This window comes from Puntigrus tetrazona, chromosome 10, assembly GCF_018831695.1.
Source record: "Puntigrus tetrazona isolate hp1 chromosome 10, ASM1883169v1, whole genome shotgun sequence".
NCBI classification, from domain to species: Eukaryota; Metazoa; Chordata; class Actinopteri; order Cypriniformes; family Cyprinidae; genus Puntigrus; species Puntigrus tetrazona.
The window spans coordinates 3,411,671-3,431,120 of record NC_056708.1 but is presented as its reverse complement, the minus strand read 5'-3'; the positions used below and the strand labels follow the sequence as shown (position 1 = coordinate 3,431,120).

Below are 19,450 nucleotides of genomic sequence, written 5' to 3'. Positions count from 1 at the left end.
TATATTGAAATAAAAGCTTTCAGTTAAGTTACACTTGTGTAGTGGTTAAAACAACGCTGTAAGACCCAAACCAAAATCCGAATCCGTGTACCATTACATGGCACTGTTGACTTTCATTCCAAGTGGAGAAAGAGGCATCTTTTTTGACAAGTGTTCAGTATTTCCTGAGCCAGACGAGAAACCGGCAGATCTCTCTCTCCAGGTATTAGAGAGCTAATTGCTCAGCACTCCTTCGGTAACCTGAGGGTCAAGCATCGCATCAAAGAGCCAATGGTGATAGTTCATTACACAACACTGGCAGCGCTAGAAACTAGATCTTTGGCCACTACGCTAAAATTCCACCACATGGTTTATGATCCCATGCTAGCACATATTTCTGCTGAAGCAGAAAGCCGGATTTCCTGAATACTCCTCCGCAGTATCAGCAACTCACAGCTCTGGATATCTGGCATCCAGTGTTCTCGGGTTCAGGCAAATGGCACAGCAGTTCATTTCACAAACCCAACAGTCCTGTCTGAGAGATATGCACAACTCAACTTGCTGAGGGAGATGAGCGCTTTGAAGTGCCTACACACAGTTCCCAGTGATTAAACAGGATTTGACAGAAATTTTAATTAAATACGCGGCCAGTTTCAGAAAGAAAGGACGTCTTTAAAGCCGTATCGGAGAGTAAGGGACAGCATGATAACTTGTGAACGGAATATAATAGCAAGTGAATAAATGCAGCTATATAATCGTGTTTGGGCTGTAAAATATACTTACCTCCACAAATATGAAGCATGGTATGATGGAGTAACTACGGTGTGTATTATCTGAAGCCATTTTGCATCGATTCAGTCAAAGTTCCACAGTTGGCGATCTAAAGGGAAAAAGCAAATTAATAGAATATTTAAGAGCAATTACAAATGTACTACAATTCTATACAATTCTATAAAAACAGAAGAATGGATGCAGTGATACAAGAAGTAATTACATTTGTGTCACATTTTTCAGCTATAAAATTCAAACACTATACTGTAACATTCATATGCTCACAGATTTTTCAGCATTGAATTTTTTGGAAAGTAACAGCATTAATTCTGTCGATAAGAACCTGAAATGTTTCTTGAGCAGCATATCAGCATATTACAGTGATTTCTAAAGACAGGAGTGATGATGCTAATTATTCAGCTTGGCATCGCATGAATAAATTACATTTTAAAATGCATGACCATAGAAAACAATTATTTTAAATGTTAATAATATTTCAAATGAATGCAGCTTTAATGATAATAGAGACTAAATAAATAGTCCAACTTGAATGGCACATATGTTGTGTCCTTTATGTTGCTGGAAAGGCTAGCAGTAACATTTTGATAGTCAACTTCTACCAACTGTAAGTAGCATTGACTAGCAGTCAGAGAGTATTAGTAGTATTAGTAAAACCTCCTTGCAGATTTAGGAAGCTGTATGTAACCACAATCAGCTTTGATTAGCTCGTAAAGCCTCGTCTCTTATCAAACGGCTCAAGTACCCTAAACCTAGCGGTCTACTCTGAGAGTTAGTGGACATGCAGGCTAGTTTAAAATGAATGCTAATTCTAGCTTTCATGGCAAACAAAATGCTACAACTGAGTTCAGTTAAATAACTTTTAAAAAACGATTTCTAACTATGCAGTATATCACAATCACAACAAACAGGAGTTCACAACAAATTCCCCGGAGGATCTGAAGAGCAGCCAGAAAGAGTCTGAGGACTTCTGGTCCTTGAAAGGAATTTTGTCCGAAGGAAACAGTGTACAGAAAACAGAATAAAGAGCAGAACGACAGAGAAAAGACTTCCAACTGTTCAGCCCTCTCAGAAGAGCAACGCAAGGTCATACGAAAATACTTTTTTCTGCTTTTCTCTTTTCTTTTATCATCCGCACATATGCACAAAATGTACACAGAGACAAAAAGAAACATTTTTACAGATGAGGTTCATTATGGAAATTTCCGTCCCCTAGGGCAGCAATTAAGCATAAGTGTGTAATGTTTTTATGTAAAAATATGTTATCCTACCCCAGCTTTAGAAGCAGAAACAACCCAGTAAGACATATGACTCCTCAAAAAAAGTGTAAATACTCTGGCTTTGTGGTGCGCAAACGATCCAAACTTTTTCTTCAGTGAATGTACCGGCATTTGACTGTAAATTATCGCTACGCTTTCTAAAACGAACATACATCTTGCACATTCACAAGGTGAATTTATGCCATGAATTGCATCATAATTCAGTGTATTGCAAAACTTGACGTACTCATTATTGTAAGCAACATGGAAAAAAAAGTTATAGGCAAAATCTTGTCTTAAAGTTATAGAGCAGTTTTAAGCTTTCTGGAGTCTGCCACATCTTGTCTTAATTGGTGCATCAAGAAGTGGACAGACCCTCAATTAAAAGAGCATTTTTAAGTCTGTTCATGGAGCATAAATAATAGCTAAACCCAGGAGTAAATAAGAAGTATTTGATCAGATAAGCCAGAGATATGTAAGATCTAAAAAAATGAATGAATATATCAAAAAAAAAAATTTGAGCAGTTTTATTCAGTTATATAAAAATAAATCTGTTGCATGTTATATGATTATATAATTAATTATTGTTAAGAATTCAAAGTAGCCCTAAATATAGCTTCAAAACGTTTATTGCCTAACATTCGTGCATCCCTTTTTCGCATCATAAAAGTAGATTCAAGTCCATTTAACTGCAGCCGTGAGCTTCAGGACAAACAAGCACAAAGCACACGTGAAAAGTCTGTCACTAGCCTAAGCGAGCTTTGTGCAGCTTATACTTAACTGCATTACAAATGGCAGAAATAAATGCATATAGGTAAAAGACTAAAATAAGAGCAAGCGGAATCACACAAGCAATGTGCACACGTCTCAAAGCGCTTATTCTGTGCAATGAAGCCCGTCGCGTTTGTCTCTCGAGCACACATGTGCCATGTGTTTGAAAATGTTGAAATAGAGGGTGCATTTTAATACTTGCATGACAAGAGCGTATGCGAATGACTTCATCTGCATCATGATGCATCAATGCAACAATTCATATTTAAAGGCACACCCAGGCCTAATTACTGGGATGCCATACCTGTTCGCAATCAAGAAATCACTTTAATTGGGCCTGCCTGACAATGAATTTCAGGGACAAAAGAGGAAGAAAGTAAATGAGATCTATCAGTCTGGAAAAAGTTATAAAACCATTTCTAAAGCTTTGGGTCTCCAGTGAAGCACAGTGAGAGCCATTATCCACAAATGGCAAAAACATGGAACAGTGGTGAACCTTCTCAGGAGTGGCCGGCCGACCAAAATGAATCCAAGAGCACAGCGACGTCTCATCCAAGAGGTCACAAAAGACCCAACAACATCCAAAGAACTGCAGGCCTCGCTTGCCTCAGTTAAGGTCAGTGTTCATGACTCCTCCATAAGAAAGAAACTGGGCATAAATGGCCTGCGTGGCAGAGAAAAAAGGAAAAAGAACATAAAGGCTTGTCTCAGTTTTGCCAGAAAACATCTTGATGATCCCCAAGACTTTTAAGAAAGTACTCTGTGGACTGACAAGATGAAAGTTTAACTTTTTGAAAAGTGTGTGCATAAAAGTAACACAACTTTTCAGAAAAAGAACATCATACCAGCCGTTAAATATGGTGGTAGTAGTGTGATGGCCTGGGACTGTTTTGCTGCTCTAGGACCTGGAAGACTTGCTGTGATAAATGGAACCATGAATTCTGCTGTCTACCAAAAAATCCTGAAGGACAATGTCCAGCCATCTGTTCGTGACCACAAGAGAAGCGAACTTCTGCAGCAGGAAAATTATCCATAATTCACCAGGAAGTCTACCTCTGAATGGCTGAAGAAAAACAAAAGACTTAAAGTGGCCAAGTCAAAGTCCTGACCTGAACTGACATGAGATGTTGCATGACCTTTAAATGGCGGTTCATGCTCGAAAATCCTCAATTGTGTCTGAATTAAAACAATTCTGCAAAGATGAATGGGCCAAAATTCCTCCACAGCTCTGTAACAGACTCATTGCAAGTTATCGTAAATGCTTGATTGCAGTTGTTGTTGCTAAGGGTGGCCCAACCAGTCATTAGTTTTAGGGGCAAGCGCTTTTCACACAGGACCATGTGGGTTTGGATTTTGTTTTCCTTTCATAATAAAATTGTAATTTTTGAGTGAATTAATATATACTGTATATAAATAAATATATAAAAACAGGCATTTTGACAAATAAAAGTGTGCATTTAACCATTCAAGGTCTCTAAAAAATAACAAATATAGTAAATTGAGTTTGCTACTGCCTCGCAATCACTTATTTAAAAAAAGGAATGAATAATTTTTTCATAACAACATAGCACACAATGTTACACGAGTGTGCATTCACGATAGAAACCATAGTCCGATATCTCTACCAGTTGACAAATTTCTACCAGTTAATTATGTCTACCAGTATATCACCCACCCCTAGCCCTCATTATGTAGCAGTACCGTCTTTTTCCATCTGCTGTTCTTGAAAAAAAAAATAAAGTCCTCATCACTTCTTTAGCTAGTGCTGAAGAGCTGCAGCTATGCATTACTAAACATCTTTTCATTTGGGGCCCTGTCAGCCTAGACAATGATTCATGACACCATTACCTCAAGTAAACTGACGCTGCTGTAGGTCTAACACTTGGTCATTGCTTTACATCTTAGCAGGTCTACACCGTTCACTTACGCTGATACACAGTAGTTTATATAACTCCCTTCCTGCTAGAATCGTTTATTCACAGTGTGTCTCTTGATGCGCATTGTCAAATTGTTAACAGCTTTCAGATCACCTGAGAACTCTTTCCTGAAGATGCTAAACTGAGAACAGGAGTGAAAAAAAAAGAATTGTGGTAATACTAACAGCCGCTTCTGAAACAACCCACATATGCACATGGCCTGAATTTACATCTACATCAATATCATAAACTTTGATGTAACAAAAAGCTTATCTACTATGTGGTGAACACAATATTTTATTAGGCACACATTCAGTTTAACTTTTAAAGTGCCCCTATTATGTTTTATGAAAGGTTCATATTTGGGTTTTGGGAGTCCCAAATAACAGGTTGACATGCATGTCAAAAAACACTTTCATTTTATTATAATAGCTTATTTGTTCAACAACTCCCAAAAAATTTGTTAAATGATTCATTTTTCCAAACCCCTCCAATGATTTCATTTTAAATAGTGTTTGTGACTTTCGAACACTTAAAAACAAGTGGGCAGGCAATGTGCTAATGTTTCATTTTGACGTCAACATGAAAAGGCTTTTTAAAAATGATGATTCAATGATTTTCCATGATTCAGAGTCGATTCTCTCTTTTGAGAGAGAACTTTATACACGGTACACTTTCAGATTTAAAACTTTGCATGTGGTTTTCATTCACTTCCATAGTGAAGAAAATCCATTTCCAAAAATCCGTAGTATCAATCAATCAATCATTTTTATTTATATAGCGCTTTTAACAACACAGGTTGTATCAAAGCACTGTACAGTATAAAGCAGAAGAATACATTGATAGGGATGTATAATGACGAGATTGAACAATTTGTTAGTAGGACCACTTAAATAAATAGTTTTCTCCCATTTCCAGCATGCTGGTTAAATGGTTCTTTGCTGGTTTTAAGCTGGTCGGACTAGCTTAGGACCAGCCCTTGACCAGCATAAACCAATAAAGTACCAGCAAAGGACCAGCTCAAACGAGCATCCAGCTTCAAAACATACCCAACCAGCATATGCTGGTTTTAAAACATGGTTGCTTTCTCTGTGACAAAATAAAAGTTTTTGCTTTGACCAGGTCCAGTGCTATAGCTGTAACACTAACAGTGATAGTGTTACATGCATTTTCTCAAAAACAACCTGGACCTTTTCTATATAAAATCTTTAACCACTGCATGAAGAGTCAGTACACAACATTACAAAAAAAGCCTTTTTTTGGGAAACTTCTGTTACAAACATGACAAAAAAAGACATTACTATGTTGGAAACAAATGTGACCAACCAAAAAGCAAAACTCCAACACAGTCCAAAGACAATCCGAAAGTGGGAGCTTTGAACAGTCACGTAAAATAGCATCCACTGTACTGTATGCAATTCATCACAGTTTATGATCATTAATCGATATGACAAAAAATAAAAATGTTGCCAAGTTATTACAACACATGTGCCATGATGATTTGGCTCCAAAATGTTTAGTAAGGTCTCTTCACATCCCAATAACAAACACTAAGGAACATAAAATGTTCAACCAATCCGGACATCACAATAGGCTGTCTTACCTGCCTGCCAACATATGTATCTGTATACCTCCATGCACCCTGTTCAGGAGCATTCAATTACACTACTGTAGACCAAGTGAGAATGGAAGGTATTATTATTATTGTAATATTATGCATTTTTTGCTGTAATGTTTTCTCACTGATGAATGAGATATGAGGTAATCTGACAGCATTGCATTCAACCCTCCACCAACAGCATCTCTCATCGTGTCGCTAGCCTCCGTCTTCCTTTGTGCGGTCATGTGTTTTGAAGGTGTCTTTGGAAAGCGATTATTCAGGGAGCCTCTCCGAAATCACCTACCATACCTTTAAATCAAAGCGCACAAGCCTCCTGTTTGCGTATGCACAATACTTCTGAGTCAGACCACCAGAGATGCATGAAAAGAATACAAACAAGATCACACTGAGCAATAAAATCGCATGAGGTCATACATCTAAATTAAATATTAACTAGCAGGTAGAAACTGTACACATTAAACAACAATGTTACAACTGCTATTGTGAACTTACTATACTTTCCAATACAATCATCACACGTTTATTTTTTTACCCACGGTCGATTATTATAATCTAAAATAATAATCTAAAACAAGTCTGACTGAGCAGCATTATATTCTAATAATATCATCATAAATATGAAGCAATAATAAAAAAATATATATCTCATGACTAATATCTCAAGACCAATGCTAACAATCAACTTGCTTACATAATTTTTAATGTTAAAATGGAAGATTATGGACATATAGTCATCACGTAAGGCCAAACAAATGTTTAAATGCTAACGTTTATTGTCAAGTTCAACTAAATTATTTAAATTTACCCACTGGCAATAATGCAGGTGGAATTTTATTTATGCTGCCAATTGAAGCTGGAAGAGATGACGCTTATTGTTTGCAAATTTTTGTATGATGCTCATGGATGTTTTACCACAAATTTGGTTGGGTTGGAAACATCTTCAAAATAATCAGACTTTGACCTCCGAGCCACCTTTTTTTATATCAATTTAGGCTGCAATCTTACTAAAACTAAATTAACTACAATAAAAGTTGTTTGTGTAACTATAAAAGGGCTCAATGTATTGCCTTAGCAAGAAAAACTAAACACCTCAGGGCTGCACAATGGATTGATTTATTGGCATATCTGGTTGGAACATAAAACTGCAAGTTACTTGCAGAATTTGAGGGAAGACTGTGGTTGCCTGTGAACGTTTTAGAACAGATCCTTCATTCTACAGCAAGACCCAGTGACAGCTAGAAGAAAGTCCTACAAAGCCTTTATCCGAGCAACATGTCACCTGAGCAAGTAGCATCTCCCCATATTTGACTGGAGCATGGTGCTACATGGCTATTTTTTTTTAACAATACTTGGGTTTTGAGAGAAGAAACAACCCTGTCAAAGAGGACACCTGAAACATCTAAGTTAGCGAATTCAAAGCAGAACACTATTCCAAGGATTTCTATGACTTAGGACAGCAACTGTTCTGCAAATTCTGTCAAAACACAGTTCACTGGACTCAAAAGGAAAATCTGTAATGGCCACTTAAAATCAAAAACAAGTTTCTCTTCAGAGAAGCACATTGTCAGAAGTAACAGTCAAGTCTGAAAGTAGTCTCAAAAAAAAGCCCAGGATAAACAAAGAAGCACTACATTTGTTGACTTGAGAAGGCAGTTCTATTCATCAATGAGTTGCATCTAAATTATTTTTGGGATTTTATTTGTTATTTTATTGATTAATTGATTGACTGACTGCTATTTTTGGTAAGAAGGGATTTTTATTGATTTATTTTACTGATGAAAGAGTAATGTGTTTTTGCATGTATGGTTATTTAAATTATTTGTTGTAATTGTCGGCTTTACTGAATATTTCAAACAACTCAAATCAATCACTTGAACTGAAAATGTAAAAATGTAGAAAATAACTTGATGTGAAAAGGAAATCATATATTCAGTCTACTGTAAACAAATGTTTTAAATAATGCTACATGCAAAAATATAAATAGAACAATGCCTTCTGAATGGTCCACTGTTTTGAAATTGATGCTAATGGGTGGCACCACTTGTATAAGTAACAAGCACTAAAAACTGTGTCAATGAACAGGACAGGGACCCTCTAGGAACTCAGTCTTACTGTCTACATCCAAGACCACAGCAATGAAAGCCTGTTCAATCAGAGGCGACTAAAGGCTCACGCCAAGAAAGTGAGGCAACCAATCAGATAGCTTCTTTTCACAGATGTCCTATACAGTGACAGTTCTGCAGTGCATAATAACACGCTTTGCAGAGGCTTCTGAGCTTTTTAGATTAGTTTTAAAGAAAGGTATCTATCAACCTGCACCTCAGAAAGATTACCATCCTCCCCACATCACCAATGGTGAGAAAGTTGGGATGCATCATCGCCACAGTTGACAAAGAGATTGAAAATAGACTGGCAAAAGTTCAGTAGACTGTGCAGAGGAGTCTGGAACAAGGAGCATATGAATAAAAGATCTGTGTGTATAGATCCATAGACTGACCAGCAGTGACCACCCTCCCGTATGGCATGGGTATATGGGAGTTGGGAGCAATGCATTACAAGTAGTGTGATATATAGGAGTTGTTGTTTTTTTTCAAACAAACAACTCCAGTTACTTTGTTTTTCTATGTAGCAGCTCTCATGTTGCCATATAGATTGAAACCGGGTTTAAGTCCAGCGGTGTTGTGTGAACATGATGTTACTGTAGTTCTCGACTAAAATGTGTAAATTCAGTATTTCTCAAAATGAATAAAAATGATAACTCAGAATATAAGTCTAACTCAAACACGCAGCACAGCTGAAAGGTTTGTTTAAGCCTTTTTGAATTTACATTTTCTTCAGCCACCAAGGCATATTCATTTCTCTTTTGGTGTAAAATGACTTTTTTACACTGAAAGCAAACAAGCAAGCCCTGCCCAGAGAAGAAAAAAGGGTTTTCATGGCGTAACACAATTCATACATTCAAATGTAACTTGCAACCCGAATTTCGGAAATGTTGGGGAAAAAAAAGACTTTCATATCACATAATTTAAAGTATTGTGCAATATGTGTACTGTATGCACTCTGTCGCAGACTGAAAAGCCTCCACTCATCTTTATTTTTTCCTTTTTATAGCTAATCACGTTACGGACCTGATGTCAATTACCTTAATTAGTTGCTAGATGTTCTCCAAGTTTGAATTTTTTCAAAACTTGCTTTTTCAGCCCTTTGTTGGCCCCCGTCCCAACTGCTTTGAGACCTGTAGCAGGCAGCAAATTAGATATGAGGTGGTTTTGTGCATAAAATTGTACAATTTCTCAGTTTAAGCATTTGTTATGTTATCAGTGTTCTATTCTGAATAAAATAATGGCTTGTGGGATTTGAATTTGTTTTTGTTGTAATTTTATTTAAATGTAAAAAACGGCCCAACGTTTTTGGAATTCATATTGTACAAAGCTGCCCATTCTCACTGGTATGATTTCATTACTAACACTGAAGTTTTTGAACAAGCAGAGCTTATGATCAAGGACCTGCTGTTCAAGACGTAGCTGCACTGGGCAGATCACTTCTTCAAGATGAAGAATTATCCCCTACCCAAGACTGTGCTGCAAGTCACACTCGCCCTTGGTCATCCCAACAGAGGACCACCAAAAATTGGCTAAAGCAAGACTGACTGACAGGTTATGGTTAGGGTCTACTCTAGCTTCTGATCGCGAATCTGGAGACACACTTCGTTCACCAGGATTACTATTGCTTTGAGAAAGCATGCAGGGCTTATCTCAAAGACAAAAGGAGATGAAGGAATAACAGTGACATTGCATCATTTAAAACAAAAAGAAAACAGACGCTTATCATGCTTGTGATTTTCCGTTTTTTTGTAAAGGCACAGGCTTGAATGCCAAATGTAGCGCGACACTAGCTTTGTTTCCATTCAAAGTTACAAATTAAATGTATGCACAAAACATTTGCGAATAAAGCACCTTTTCTATCCAACAAGTCCAAAAGAACAAAAGCGCCAATTCATGGTAAACTGGCTCGTTTGAACATTCGATCACATTTAAAAAATTCTGTCTCCAATAAAGTCTATTGTTAACAGTGCAGTGATGTGTAAAGCTCAACTCATACAGAATCACTTTCAAATCAAGTCTTTCCATTGGTCAACTTGAATTTGAGTGGGAAATTTTTTTTCTAAAAACGATCCTAAATGTGAAACTAAACCGCATCACACCTTGCATAGAAATAAAACGCACAGAGACACAAGCAATCTAAACTTAGATCAAATGTGTTATAACACTGTGATAAATGCTCTTGTTTACTTTAAAGTGTCTTCAAACTTATTACACAAAGCCTTTGGATCCATAGAAGAAAGTGTTTTTGAAGGAAATAGGAGTTGCATTTGCTTGTGCCAAACTTTTTGCAATGGTGCTAGGGTATTGTGGGTGTTGGTTACTGCATTTCTAGATCGTTGCTTACTGGCCCAAGTCAAAAAAGTCCACCTACAAAGATGATATTCTGGTCTCTGTCACTTGGGGACTTTCCTTCACTTTGAGATTTTATGCTTTATCATCCATAATACAGAATGCTGAGTATCAGTTTTTGAACCTTTCATGTCAACAATCCATGCAGCACAAACAGTGCAGACTTATATGCACCAAACCAGTTATTAATTGTCTGGGATTTTTCAACACCCCTAAGAATTTTAACAGCAATGCTTGCCTTAGCAAACACCACTAATTATTTTTAGATATTCTTGGTCTCTATTGATTAAGCACTTAAAAAGTAGACAAAAACAGCTAGTCTGGTTTATTCTGTCTAGTACCTGTATTTACAAATACAGTTTGCTATATGGACTAGTATCTGTAAATTTAAAAAATCGATTCAAATATAAATCCTGCATGTTCTCCATAACTGCTCAGAAAGCAACTTCACTTGCATTTTACAATATACAACAATATAAACGTTTGATTTAGATATTGTGCCAGAAATATATTACTATTATTTAGAATAATGTATGTGATAGACTTCTACTACCACTACTTTAAAAAAAAAAAATACAACTTTATTTTTTAATAAATAATCACATAACATTTCTTCATTTTAATAGTAAATACCCTTTATTTTACATTTTTTTTTAGTTTGACTTTATTAATAAAAATAATTCTTTTTATTAGCATGTTTTTGTGTTTTGCTTTGGTACCGAAATTGTTACAGCGAACAGTGGATTTTCACTGGTATCAGTACTGAATACAGAAATGTTGGTACCGTGACAACACTAATTTAATCCTTTGGGAAAAACTAAACCGAGAAGCCACACAAATAGCAAAACAGCAAGCATAAAAAACATTTAATGACATATCCAAAAAATACATGACAAAAATATCATGTTTATATGACATATGCATACCGTGTGGGAAATACCCAGGTCAGGTTATTCACTGTTGAGGTTTGAGGAGAGATAAAGCTCTCTGGCTGTGTCCATCCCAGCCAGGACAGCATCTCTCCTGCTGGCGTATCTGAGCCTGGGATCCAAGCGCTGCCCTGAGGGAACGGCTGTGACATATCTCTAGCACAACATCTCTCTAACTGCCATCAGTGTAATGCGATACCAGTCAGAAGCCACTAATGGACTGGGGGTTCATGAGGCCCAGCTCAGAGAAATGATGAAAGACCAACTGGTACACCCAGACTCTGTAGCTAAACCTAAAAAGCCGCCTTACTGTCCACGGTTGGACTGGAACGCTCTTCATGAACAGAAACTAGTGTTCCTTACACTAAGCATCCTTTAGACACCATTGATTACGATAGTTGCTAAGCTAATCGTCTTGATACTCTAAGTTTAAAGTCATCATGAAATGGAAATTCAGCATATATTCTAAATGCATCGGAGTTGTCTATCCACAAAATGTCGTAACTCAGCATCCCAACAGAATAACAGACTTCTCTCTGGAGATGTACACTTATTTTCCGAACATTATTTCACGTAAATTATGCTACAACTAAAACCAAATGCGAGATTCAGTTCTGCCTCCAAATAATTCGCATAACCCACCCTACATTTTTCTATTACCAATAATCGGTTTCACTCATATGTACGTTTATGTATTTCAACAATATTTTTTTTTCAGTTGCCGTCTTTGATGCTTGTCGTGTGGTTTAACCTAACAAACAAGTTAACTGCAAGCCCCGCCCACAGCCAAATTCCTTTAGTAACTTAATTATGCAGTCATGCCTGTCAAAAACAGATTGGAAATGGTGGGATCTGATCGCAGCAAGCAATTATGCTACCTACAGCCTCAGAATGTGCTGCTGACGCTATGCTAAAATTATGGTTAGGGTTACAGATTAGTCCTTCAGGTAGTTTTTCAAAGAAAATTGAAATCTGAGCAGCAAAAGGACCAACAGTGACACTTTATTTTAAAGTGTCTTACCTAGTAAGTACTTAGTAGTAGCCATTGTACTTATTTACATAAAACACATAACTAAGTTACAGAACAGTTTGTACTTACAGTTTGTAATTATATAGATGTAACAGTCAGCTACTGTTACACAGATGTAACAGACCAAGTCATCGGTGAGTCTTTTACATAAAATACCAAATTACATCTAATACCTAATTACATTAAAACTACAGAATATTACACAGGCATAAGCTACTTAAAATAAAGTGCATCAAGATTGTACTTAAGTGTAAGAAGCTGTGTAACAGACAGGTCTGTTACAAATGTGTAACAGTAGCTGCCTGTTACAGCTACATAATTACAAACTAGTTACAGGCTGTTCCATAACTGAGTAACATGATAAGTATATTTTTATTTCATGTGAGTACAATGGCAACTACTAAGTACTTAATTAGGTAATTACTCTGTATTTTGACACCTTAAAATAAAGTGTTGCCAAACCAACCTGCTAATAAACACAATCAAGAGTAAAAAAAGTGCAGGTACACAACACAGCCTAAGAAAGGTAAGATTTTGGGAGTCTTATACTTTTGTGCAAGGTCTTGTCAAGTGCACTGTGATTCCTGATTCCTGCTGCACTGTGTGCCAGCTGAATGACATTTTTTTATTTCTATTTAAATAAGCAAAATGACTGTGGAGAAATGAGAAATGGCATCTATGCTAACTTCACCCTCACGCTCCGTCATGGTGTGTGAGGCACGATTTCCGAATATAAACTACTCAATTGGTCATTTTCAGTAAGACTTAGTTACTAAATATTTTTGTGTGCCTGCTTTTGTGTGTTTTAACTTGAATAACGTCCAATAGATATCGGTTTTAAAGCACATGGACAAATCACTCGTTGATTTGCTTAAAGCCCACTACTCTGTTCTGTTGACAAACATGTTTATAGTGCAATATATTATTTATGCGTATTGCTAGTGCAGTACAGCACAGCCCTTACAAGTAATGGGCGTTCAATGTATCTGGTTGCCACGACAACCCCACGAGCTTGTTGCTTCTCTGTGTAATCATAGTAAAACTGCTTAAATGACACACAGATTGTGACTTTCTACATTTACTACAGAAATGCAAAATCTTTTTAAAAGTCTGACTGACCAAATCTACTGGTTTGGTTTGGTCCCACCAAGCTCAAATGTCAAGCGACCCCTACGGTCATTCCGTACAAATTCGGTAGTTCCCAGTTGAATTTTTTTTTTGAAGAAAGATTAATATGTATAGTGACAAAAAGCCAAAATATTAAATGTCATGGATGAATATTTCTGAGTAATCCACTGTTTTGTAGAGGGCTAGATTACAGGGAGGTTAAAAAAAACGATGCCAGCATCATCATTATTTTTACACAGATATATATATTTATATTCTAAGTGCAAGTCACTTTAAAACAACACTTTTGTATTTGTTTTTTTCATATCAAAATACCACAATGTGAGTGTTTTATCCAATGCTGCGCATAGGAAGCTGTCCTAAAAAGCAGAACGATCATTCTACAGAAAGCAACTGCACAGAACATTTGAGCAGCAACCAACTAGCTAACCCTAGTGACCACAAATCAACATTACAACCACGCAGTTCACCCCAATAACACCCACAACTCCCTAGAAAGCTTTCAGTAGGCAAAACCAATGACATTTTCAGTAGAAAACATAAAAACTACTTTTAATATGTATATGGAACAGCACTTTCACATATATTAACTGTGACACCAAATTAGGTTTTTTAACTGTGTGATGGGTTAAGTATTCATCTAACCCGTTTTAAATATGTCAGCACAGAAATGAGCAAATGAAGCGCAGTCAAGCAGAGTTCAGTTTAAATGTGTTCTCTGGAACGAACGCGTAAATCCAAAGCGTCTCGCGTGGCTAATTCTCGCTTCAAAGCCTTCAAGAGCCGCACGCTATATCCTCCTTCCAATTCACCAGCAATTAACAGTCAGGGAAAATCCATTACTGGCGTACAGAAAAGTCAGCAGTGCCCCGCAAGAAGTTGTTCTAGGGGGAAAGCACGATTTTCCTTGCATTTTAACCGCTGCGTAATTAAAACCTCGACTTAGGCGTTTCCAATTAGCCCGCCGTAGAGAATTAACCAAACGCTTTAACTTTCAGAAGAATGAAAGGGGTCACAGAGGATCTCGGTATTATTCATCTCCCATGTCTCTCTGGTCAGCATTACAGCCGACTTCCCACCTGATGGATATCTGGCCTGGCACACTTCATAGCATTTTCGATTAAACGGTGCTTTTACAACTAAACAATCGAGTACTTGTCTATATATCGCGCTGTTCAAACTCTGCCGGGACACTTTCCAAACGAAAATGGAAAAAATAAACCCTCGGCAAACGCAATGTCCTGTTAATTTGCGCTCAGACGTTGTCTCAGTTTTCCTACAGGACAGGATACAAGACAAGAAGCCATTCTTCCATTACTCACCAAACACTACAGTCCCCGACTAAAGCTAACACCGATGTATGCCAAAATTGAACAAGTCAGGCCACTCCAACAAGAGCCGTGTTTAAAATTACACACAACAGCTTTAACTATCTTTAGAAGAAATGCAGGTACCAGTATAAATCACATCTATAAGCTCTGTTATCACAGAAAATTAAATCTTCGAAACTTCCACGAATAACCCTCGGAACAGGAATCAGTCAGACTGTGAGATTACCATCCGTCTATCAGCCATGTGTTCGCTTCTCATGAACAGATGTTGCTAAATGAATCCCTCCGTAGGCTTTTCCTCGTCCTAGACAAGCCACGTTCGTCAACATCCTTGTTGGTCCAGGAACAACAGTCCTGTGAGCCAATCAGATTTTAGGGTCAGGGCTGGCAACAGAGCTTCAATAGCATTATTGCCAAGCTGTTATTTTTTCCTGTGACTTTAGAGCAGCTAATAGTTAGAGATACAGCTGGGTTAGTCTGACAGCAGCGACAAAAAGATGTTGATTCCGATCCAGGAACATGTCCTATTTGGCAAAAAAATCAAAGACAATGGTTGACTCGCTTTTCGCTCTGAAAAGCATGCAACGGAAAAAGCGTATTTAGTATATGACGGATGATTCTACTAATAAAAACTTTTGCAATCACTCAAGAATTGAAAAATAAAAAAGACAAGCACTTTGGTTAAACAACCAACTCGGAATTTATTCAAATACCCAATTCATGCTCTTAACAAAATGTAACCCTTGAAAAAAAAAGGTACTAATATGTGATTTTATGAACTAAAATGTTCATTTAAGATACCGAAATGCACCCTAACAGTGTAAATAAAGGATCGAATGTGTGCTTTTGTACCTTTTTCTGGGCATTAGGCTATAAAACTGATTGATTTCATGGCAAGCCTGACTAAATGCATGTTATCATTTTAAATTCATTTCTTTTTGAGTTCCGGACGCTTAATTTGGGTAACCACGGCAACCAAAGACCATGCTTTAAACATGCAATGCAAAGTGTGGCCCACTAACTTGAGGGTTCCCCCGATCATGTGACCAGTTCATGCCTTCGCGATATACTACAGTCTGGCGTCGGTGCAGAAATATCGCAAATGATCTTCAAAAAACACGCCAGGATACAGTCAATTAAATGCATCGCTAAATTCTGCTTTTCTATCCAAAACATGCATCCGATCGAATGCATTTTGCTATGAACTGAGCCCAAAGGCTACACGGACCCATCTGTGTTCCCAGCATTTCTGGCACTCCATGACACTCGGTCAAAGCAGATAAATGTCAAATCATCAAACCCGATTCCGCTTCGTATTTGCGCGTAAAAACGCATCGTATAATTCCATTTCTTCTCTGGCGCACACAATCTTCGAAACTTCCCCGTTAGTGAAAATTCCCTATTTTACGCCTTTCGCACACATAGTCTCCATCATTGATGCATCATACCAAGAGGACAGGTGTCAATCATCACGGAGATGCTCCATCAACACTGTAGGATGAGGAGATCACTTGTTTCCAACGTGTAGCTTTCACTAGGTGTCCGAACAACCCAAGTTGTACATGATTTACTATTACTGACTATTACCGCATTTTATGCGCGATTATTTGCGAGATCCAAATAACAGGCATGTTAATAAACGTCCCCGTTTCCTTGCCAGCAAGTGAAAAACGGACACAAAATATCACCGGACGCACGAGACAATGGCAGGTTGCAACTACCACATGCTTCATCATTTCACCCCTCCGACCTCCTCTAACAACTTACCGTGCGATGGATGTATATTATTCCTGAATTAATCCATCAGTGTTCATTGGGCATAGATTCGAAAAACCGGTATTCCATTATATGCGTTTTCTGCAGCGTTTCTGCGTAGCTGAGCTTGCTGTTTGATTGGAGATCTGTGATTAGAGGCGATCGTGAATGCTCAAGGAGTTCACACACACACACACACATACACACACTCACACACACTCAAACACACACACAGACGCTGGGATGAGTGGGAGGCGGGGCCGGGAACGCGAACGCTCCCGTTCCTACTATGGCGAAGGAGTCGCTCATGAATATTTATGACGCACGAGACGCCGGTCCAGTAGCGTTATCTGCGTGAGGTAATTAATACTCAGAAGCCGAGCCTTCGCGGTAGTAGAACGGGGAAATTTAGGGTGAGAACGCTTGCAAGCGTTGGGAATTTGATTCATTTAATCGAATCGATTCGTTCGGACGGAGGGATTCAGTGAACTGGTTCAAAAAATCGATTCTGGGTCATTTCAGCGTTAAGTTGTTTCCGCATTTGCCTTTCAGTCAATTTTCCTTCTATGACCAACCTATGAAAGGTCTAACCATTTTCTGTCGATATTTTGATAACAGCCCTGGTGAAAAAAAAGAAAAGAACTGATTATTATAATTGGAAACGTGGTTTAATGGAAACTACTGATTTGAATGGAAACTTTACTGGTATTTGCTTTCTCTCGGTGGTTTGTTAAAACACTAAATCCTAATAGAACGTGTCCTAAAACACATTGCACGAAACCATTTTTAATGGTTAAAAGTTGGTTGATTGTTTGTAATGTGTGTGGTGTGATGGTATTTGTAGTGGAAACCATTTTAATTGTTTAATGGTTTTATTTTTTTTAGCAGAGAATGCACTTCATGCATGCTGTAGTCAGATGTTGCGGTGTTTATTATTCAAACACATTATCAATATTGTGTTAGATAAATTATATCAATATATAAATACAGTGTCATTATTCGTAATGAATAACAATGAATATTTTGTCAAAAATGTCAAGGCAGTAAAATGATTTACAAATAGGCTACCCCCATGTTTTATTTTGTTTCCCACAAGATTACGTTTTCGCTACATATATTGTAAGCTAGATGTATTATAGTAACTTTAATAGTAATGCTAGGCTGTTAAGTATTTAATTTTTTTATGTTTACAACATCATTCCCATCTCGCTTGGGAAATCAATTTCTCGAAGTCAACTTCGCGAATGGTTTCGACCGAGTCCTTCGAAAAGAATCGGTTCGAAAGAACGAGTCGCCTGCGAATTGAACAATGGACGTAATTCAAGCGCGGACAGCAAGACAAACAGGCAGAGGACCCCTATGGCTTCCGAACAGAAGCGTACTGTGGTTTGACTGGTCACCCGGTGCAGCGACTACGTTTGCGTCTGCTCTTGCATTATTAATCAGAAAGGGGCTGAAATAAACGTGAAAAAAACACCAAAATACGTCCATCAGAACGCATGTTTACGTATAGCTATAAGTGAAACGATAACGCGTCCTTTTATCGCCCACCAAACAGAACGACGTTTCAGTGGGCAGCTGCTATTAGATGATAATTTGTCATGGCAGGCGCTACACACGCATCTGTTTGCGCTGAGGATGTGCCGTCAGGCGTTTAATGTATGCAGTTTGGACAAAGAGACTGGAGGAATGCAGAGAGCGCATGTTGCTTTGTGGTGTGTGTGTGTGTGTGTGTGTGTGTTTCCCCCTCAGGCCAGCAGCTCTCAATGCGTCTGAGAGGGGAAGACCCTCCTTTGTGTTTAATCATTAACTATCAGGCCAAATCCTCTTCCCATCAACCCATTTGTCTTTCATTATTAACACTGGTAGAGAAAATAACGTCTGCTGCATTATCTAATAGATATTATGTGCTATATTCGAAACAATTTATTTAATCAAATGAACGCAATAGAGTATATTTATTTATTTTTCATCTGTGAAATATAGCACACAATCCTATGTCATCATTTTGATGAAAATACACACTATTTAATTTTGACATATCATCTGAATATCGATATTTGCGAAGCTTAGTCGGTCATACTGTATTGAGGTTAATAGGGTATTGCATTTGCATTGGTAGTGCTGCTATTATGACATACTGTATCTTCGATTAAAATATAGGCAATTAAATAAATATTCATAATAAAATAATTTTATGTTCTGTAATTTTTTTACACATGCATGTCATGAAGAATGAGAATAAGTGACAGCTAAAATCTTTATGATTTTAAATATTTAGACTTTATTATATCACGTATGTATTTTACGTTTTACTTGTATTTCATTAATTTGTTAAAAATATGTACGCATGCATTTTTATGCATTTATTTAAAATCGGGTGAGTGCATTGCCATTTTGGGATGAATTAATAATGATCAACTCATCCAGGAAAGTTCTGTGAAATGGACCTCCTGATTCACTGAAAAGATCTGACTCATGAGAATGA

At 37.5% G+C, this 19,450-nt stretch overlaps 1 protein-coding gene across 1 annotated transcript in view; it reads right to left on the bottom strand.

Moving 5' to 3' along the window:
• LOC122352557 (phospholipid phosphatase-related protein type 1-like) overlaps positions 1-17,196 on the bottom strand; it is a 41,863-nt gene extending 24,667 nt beyond the window's left edge. Inside the window, exons 1-2 of the mRNA XM_043249998.1 lie at positions 16,975-17,196; positions 763-859 (exon numbers count right to left, since the gene is read on the bottom strand). Coding sequence (XP_043105933.1) covers positions 763-822 — 60 coding nt within the window. The 5' untranslated portion in view covers positions 823-859; positions 16,975-17,196. The remainder of the gene's footprint in view (positions 1-762; positions 860-16,974) is intronic.
• Positions 17,197-19,450: the final 2,254 nt, after the last annotated feature.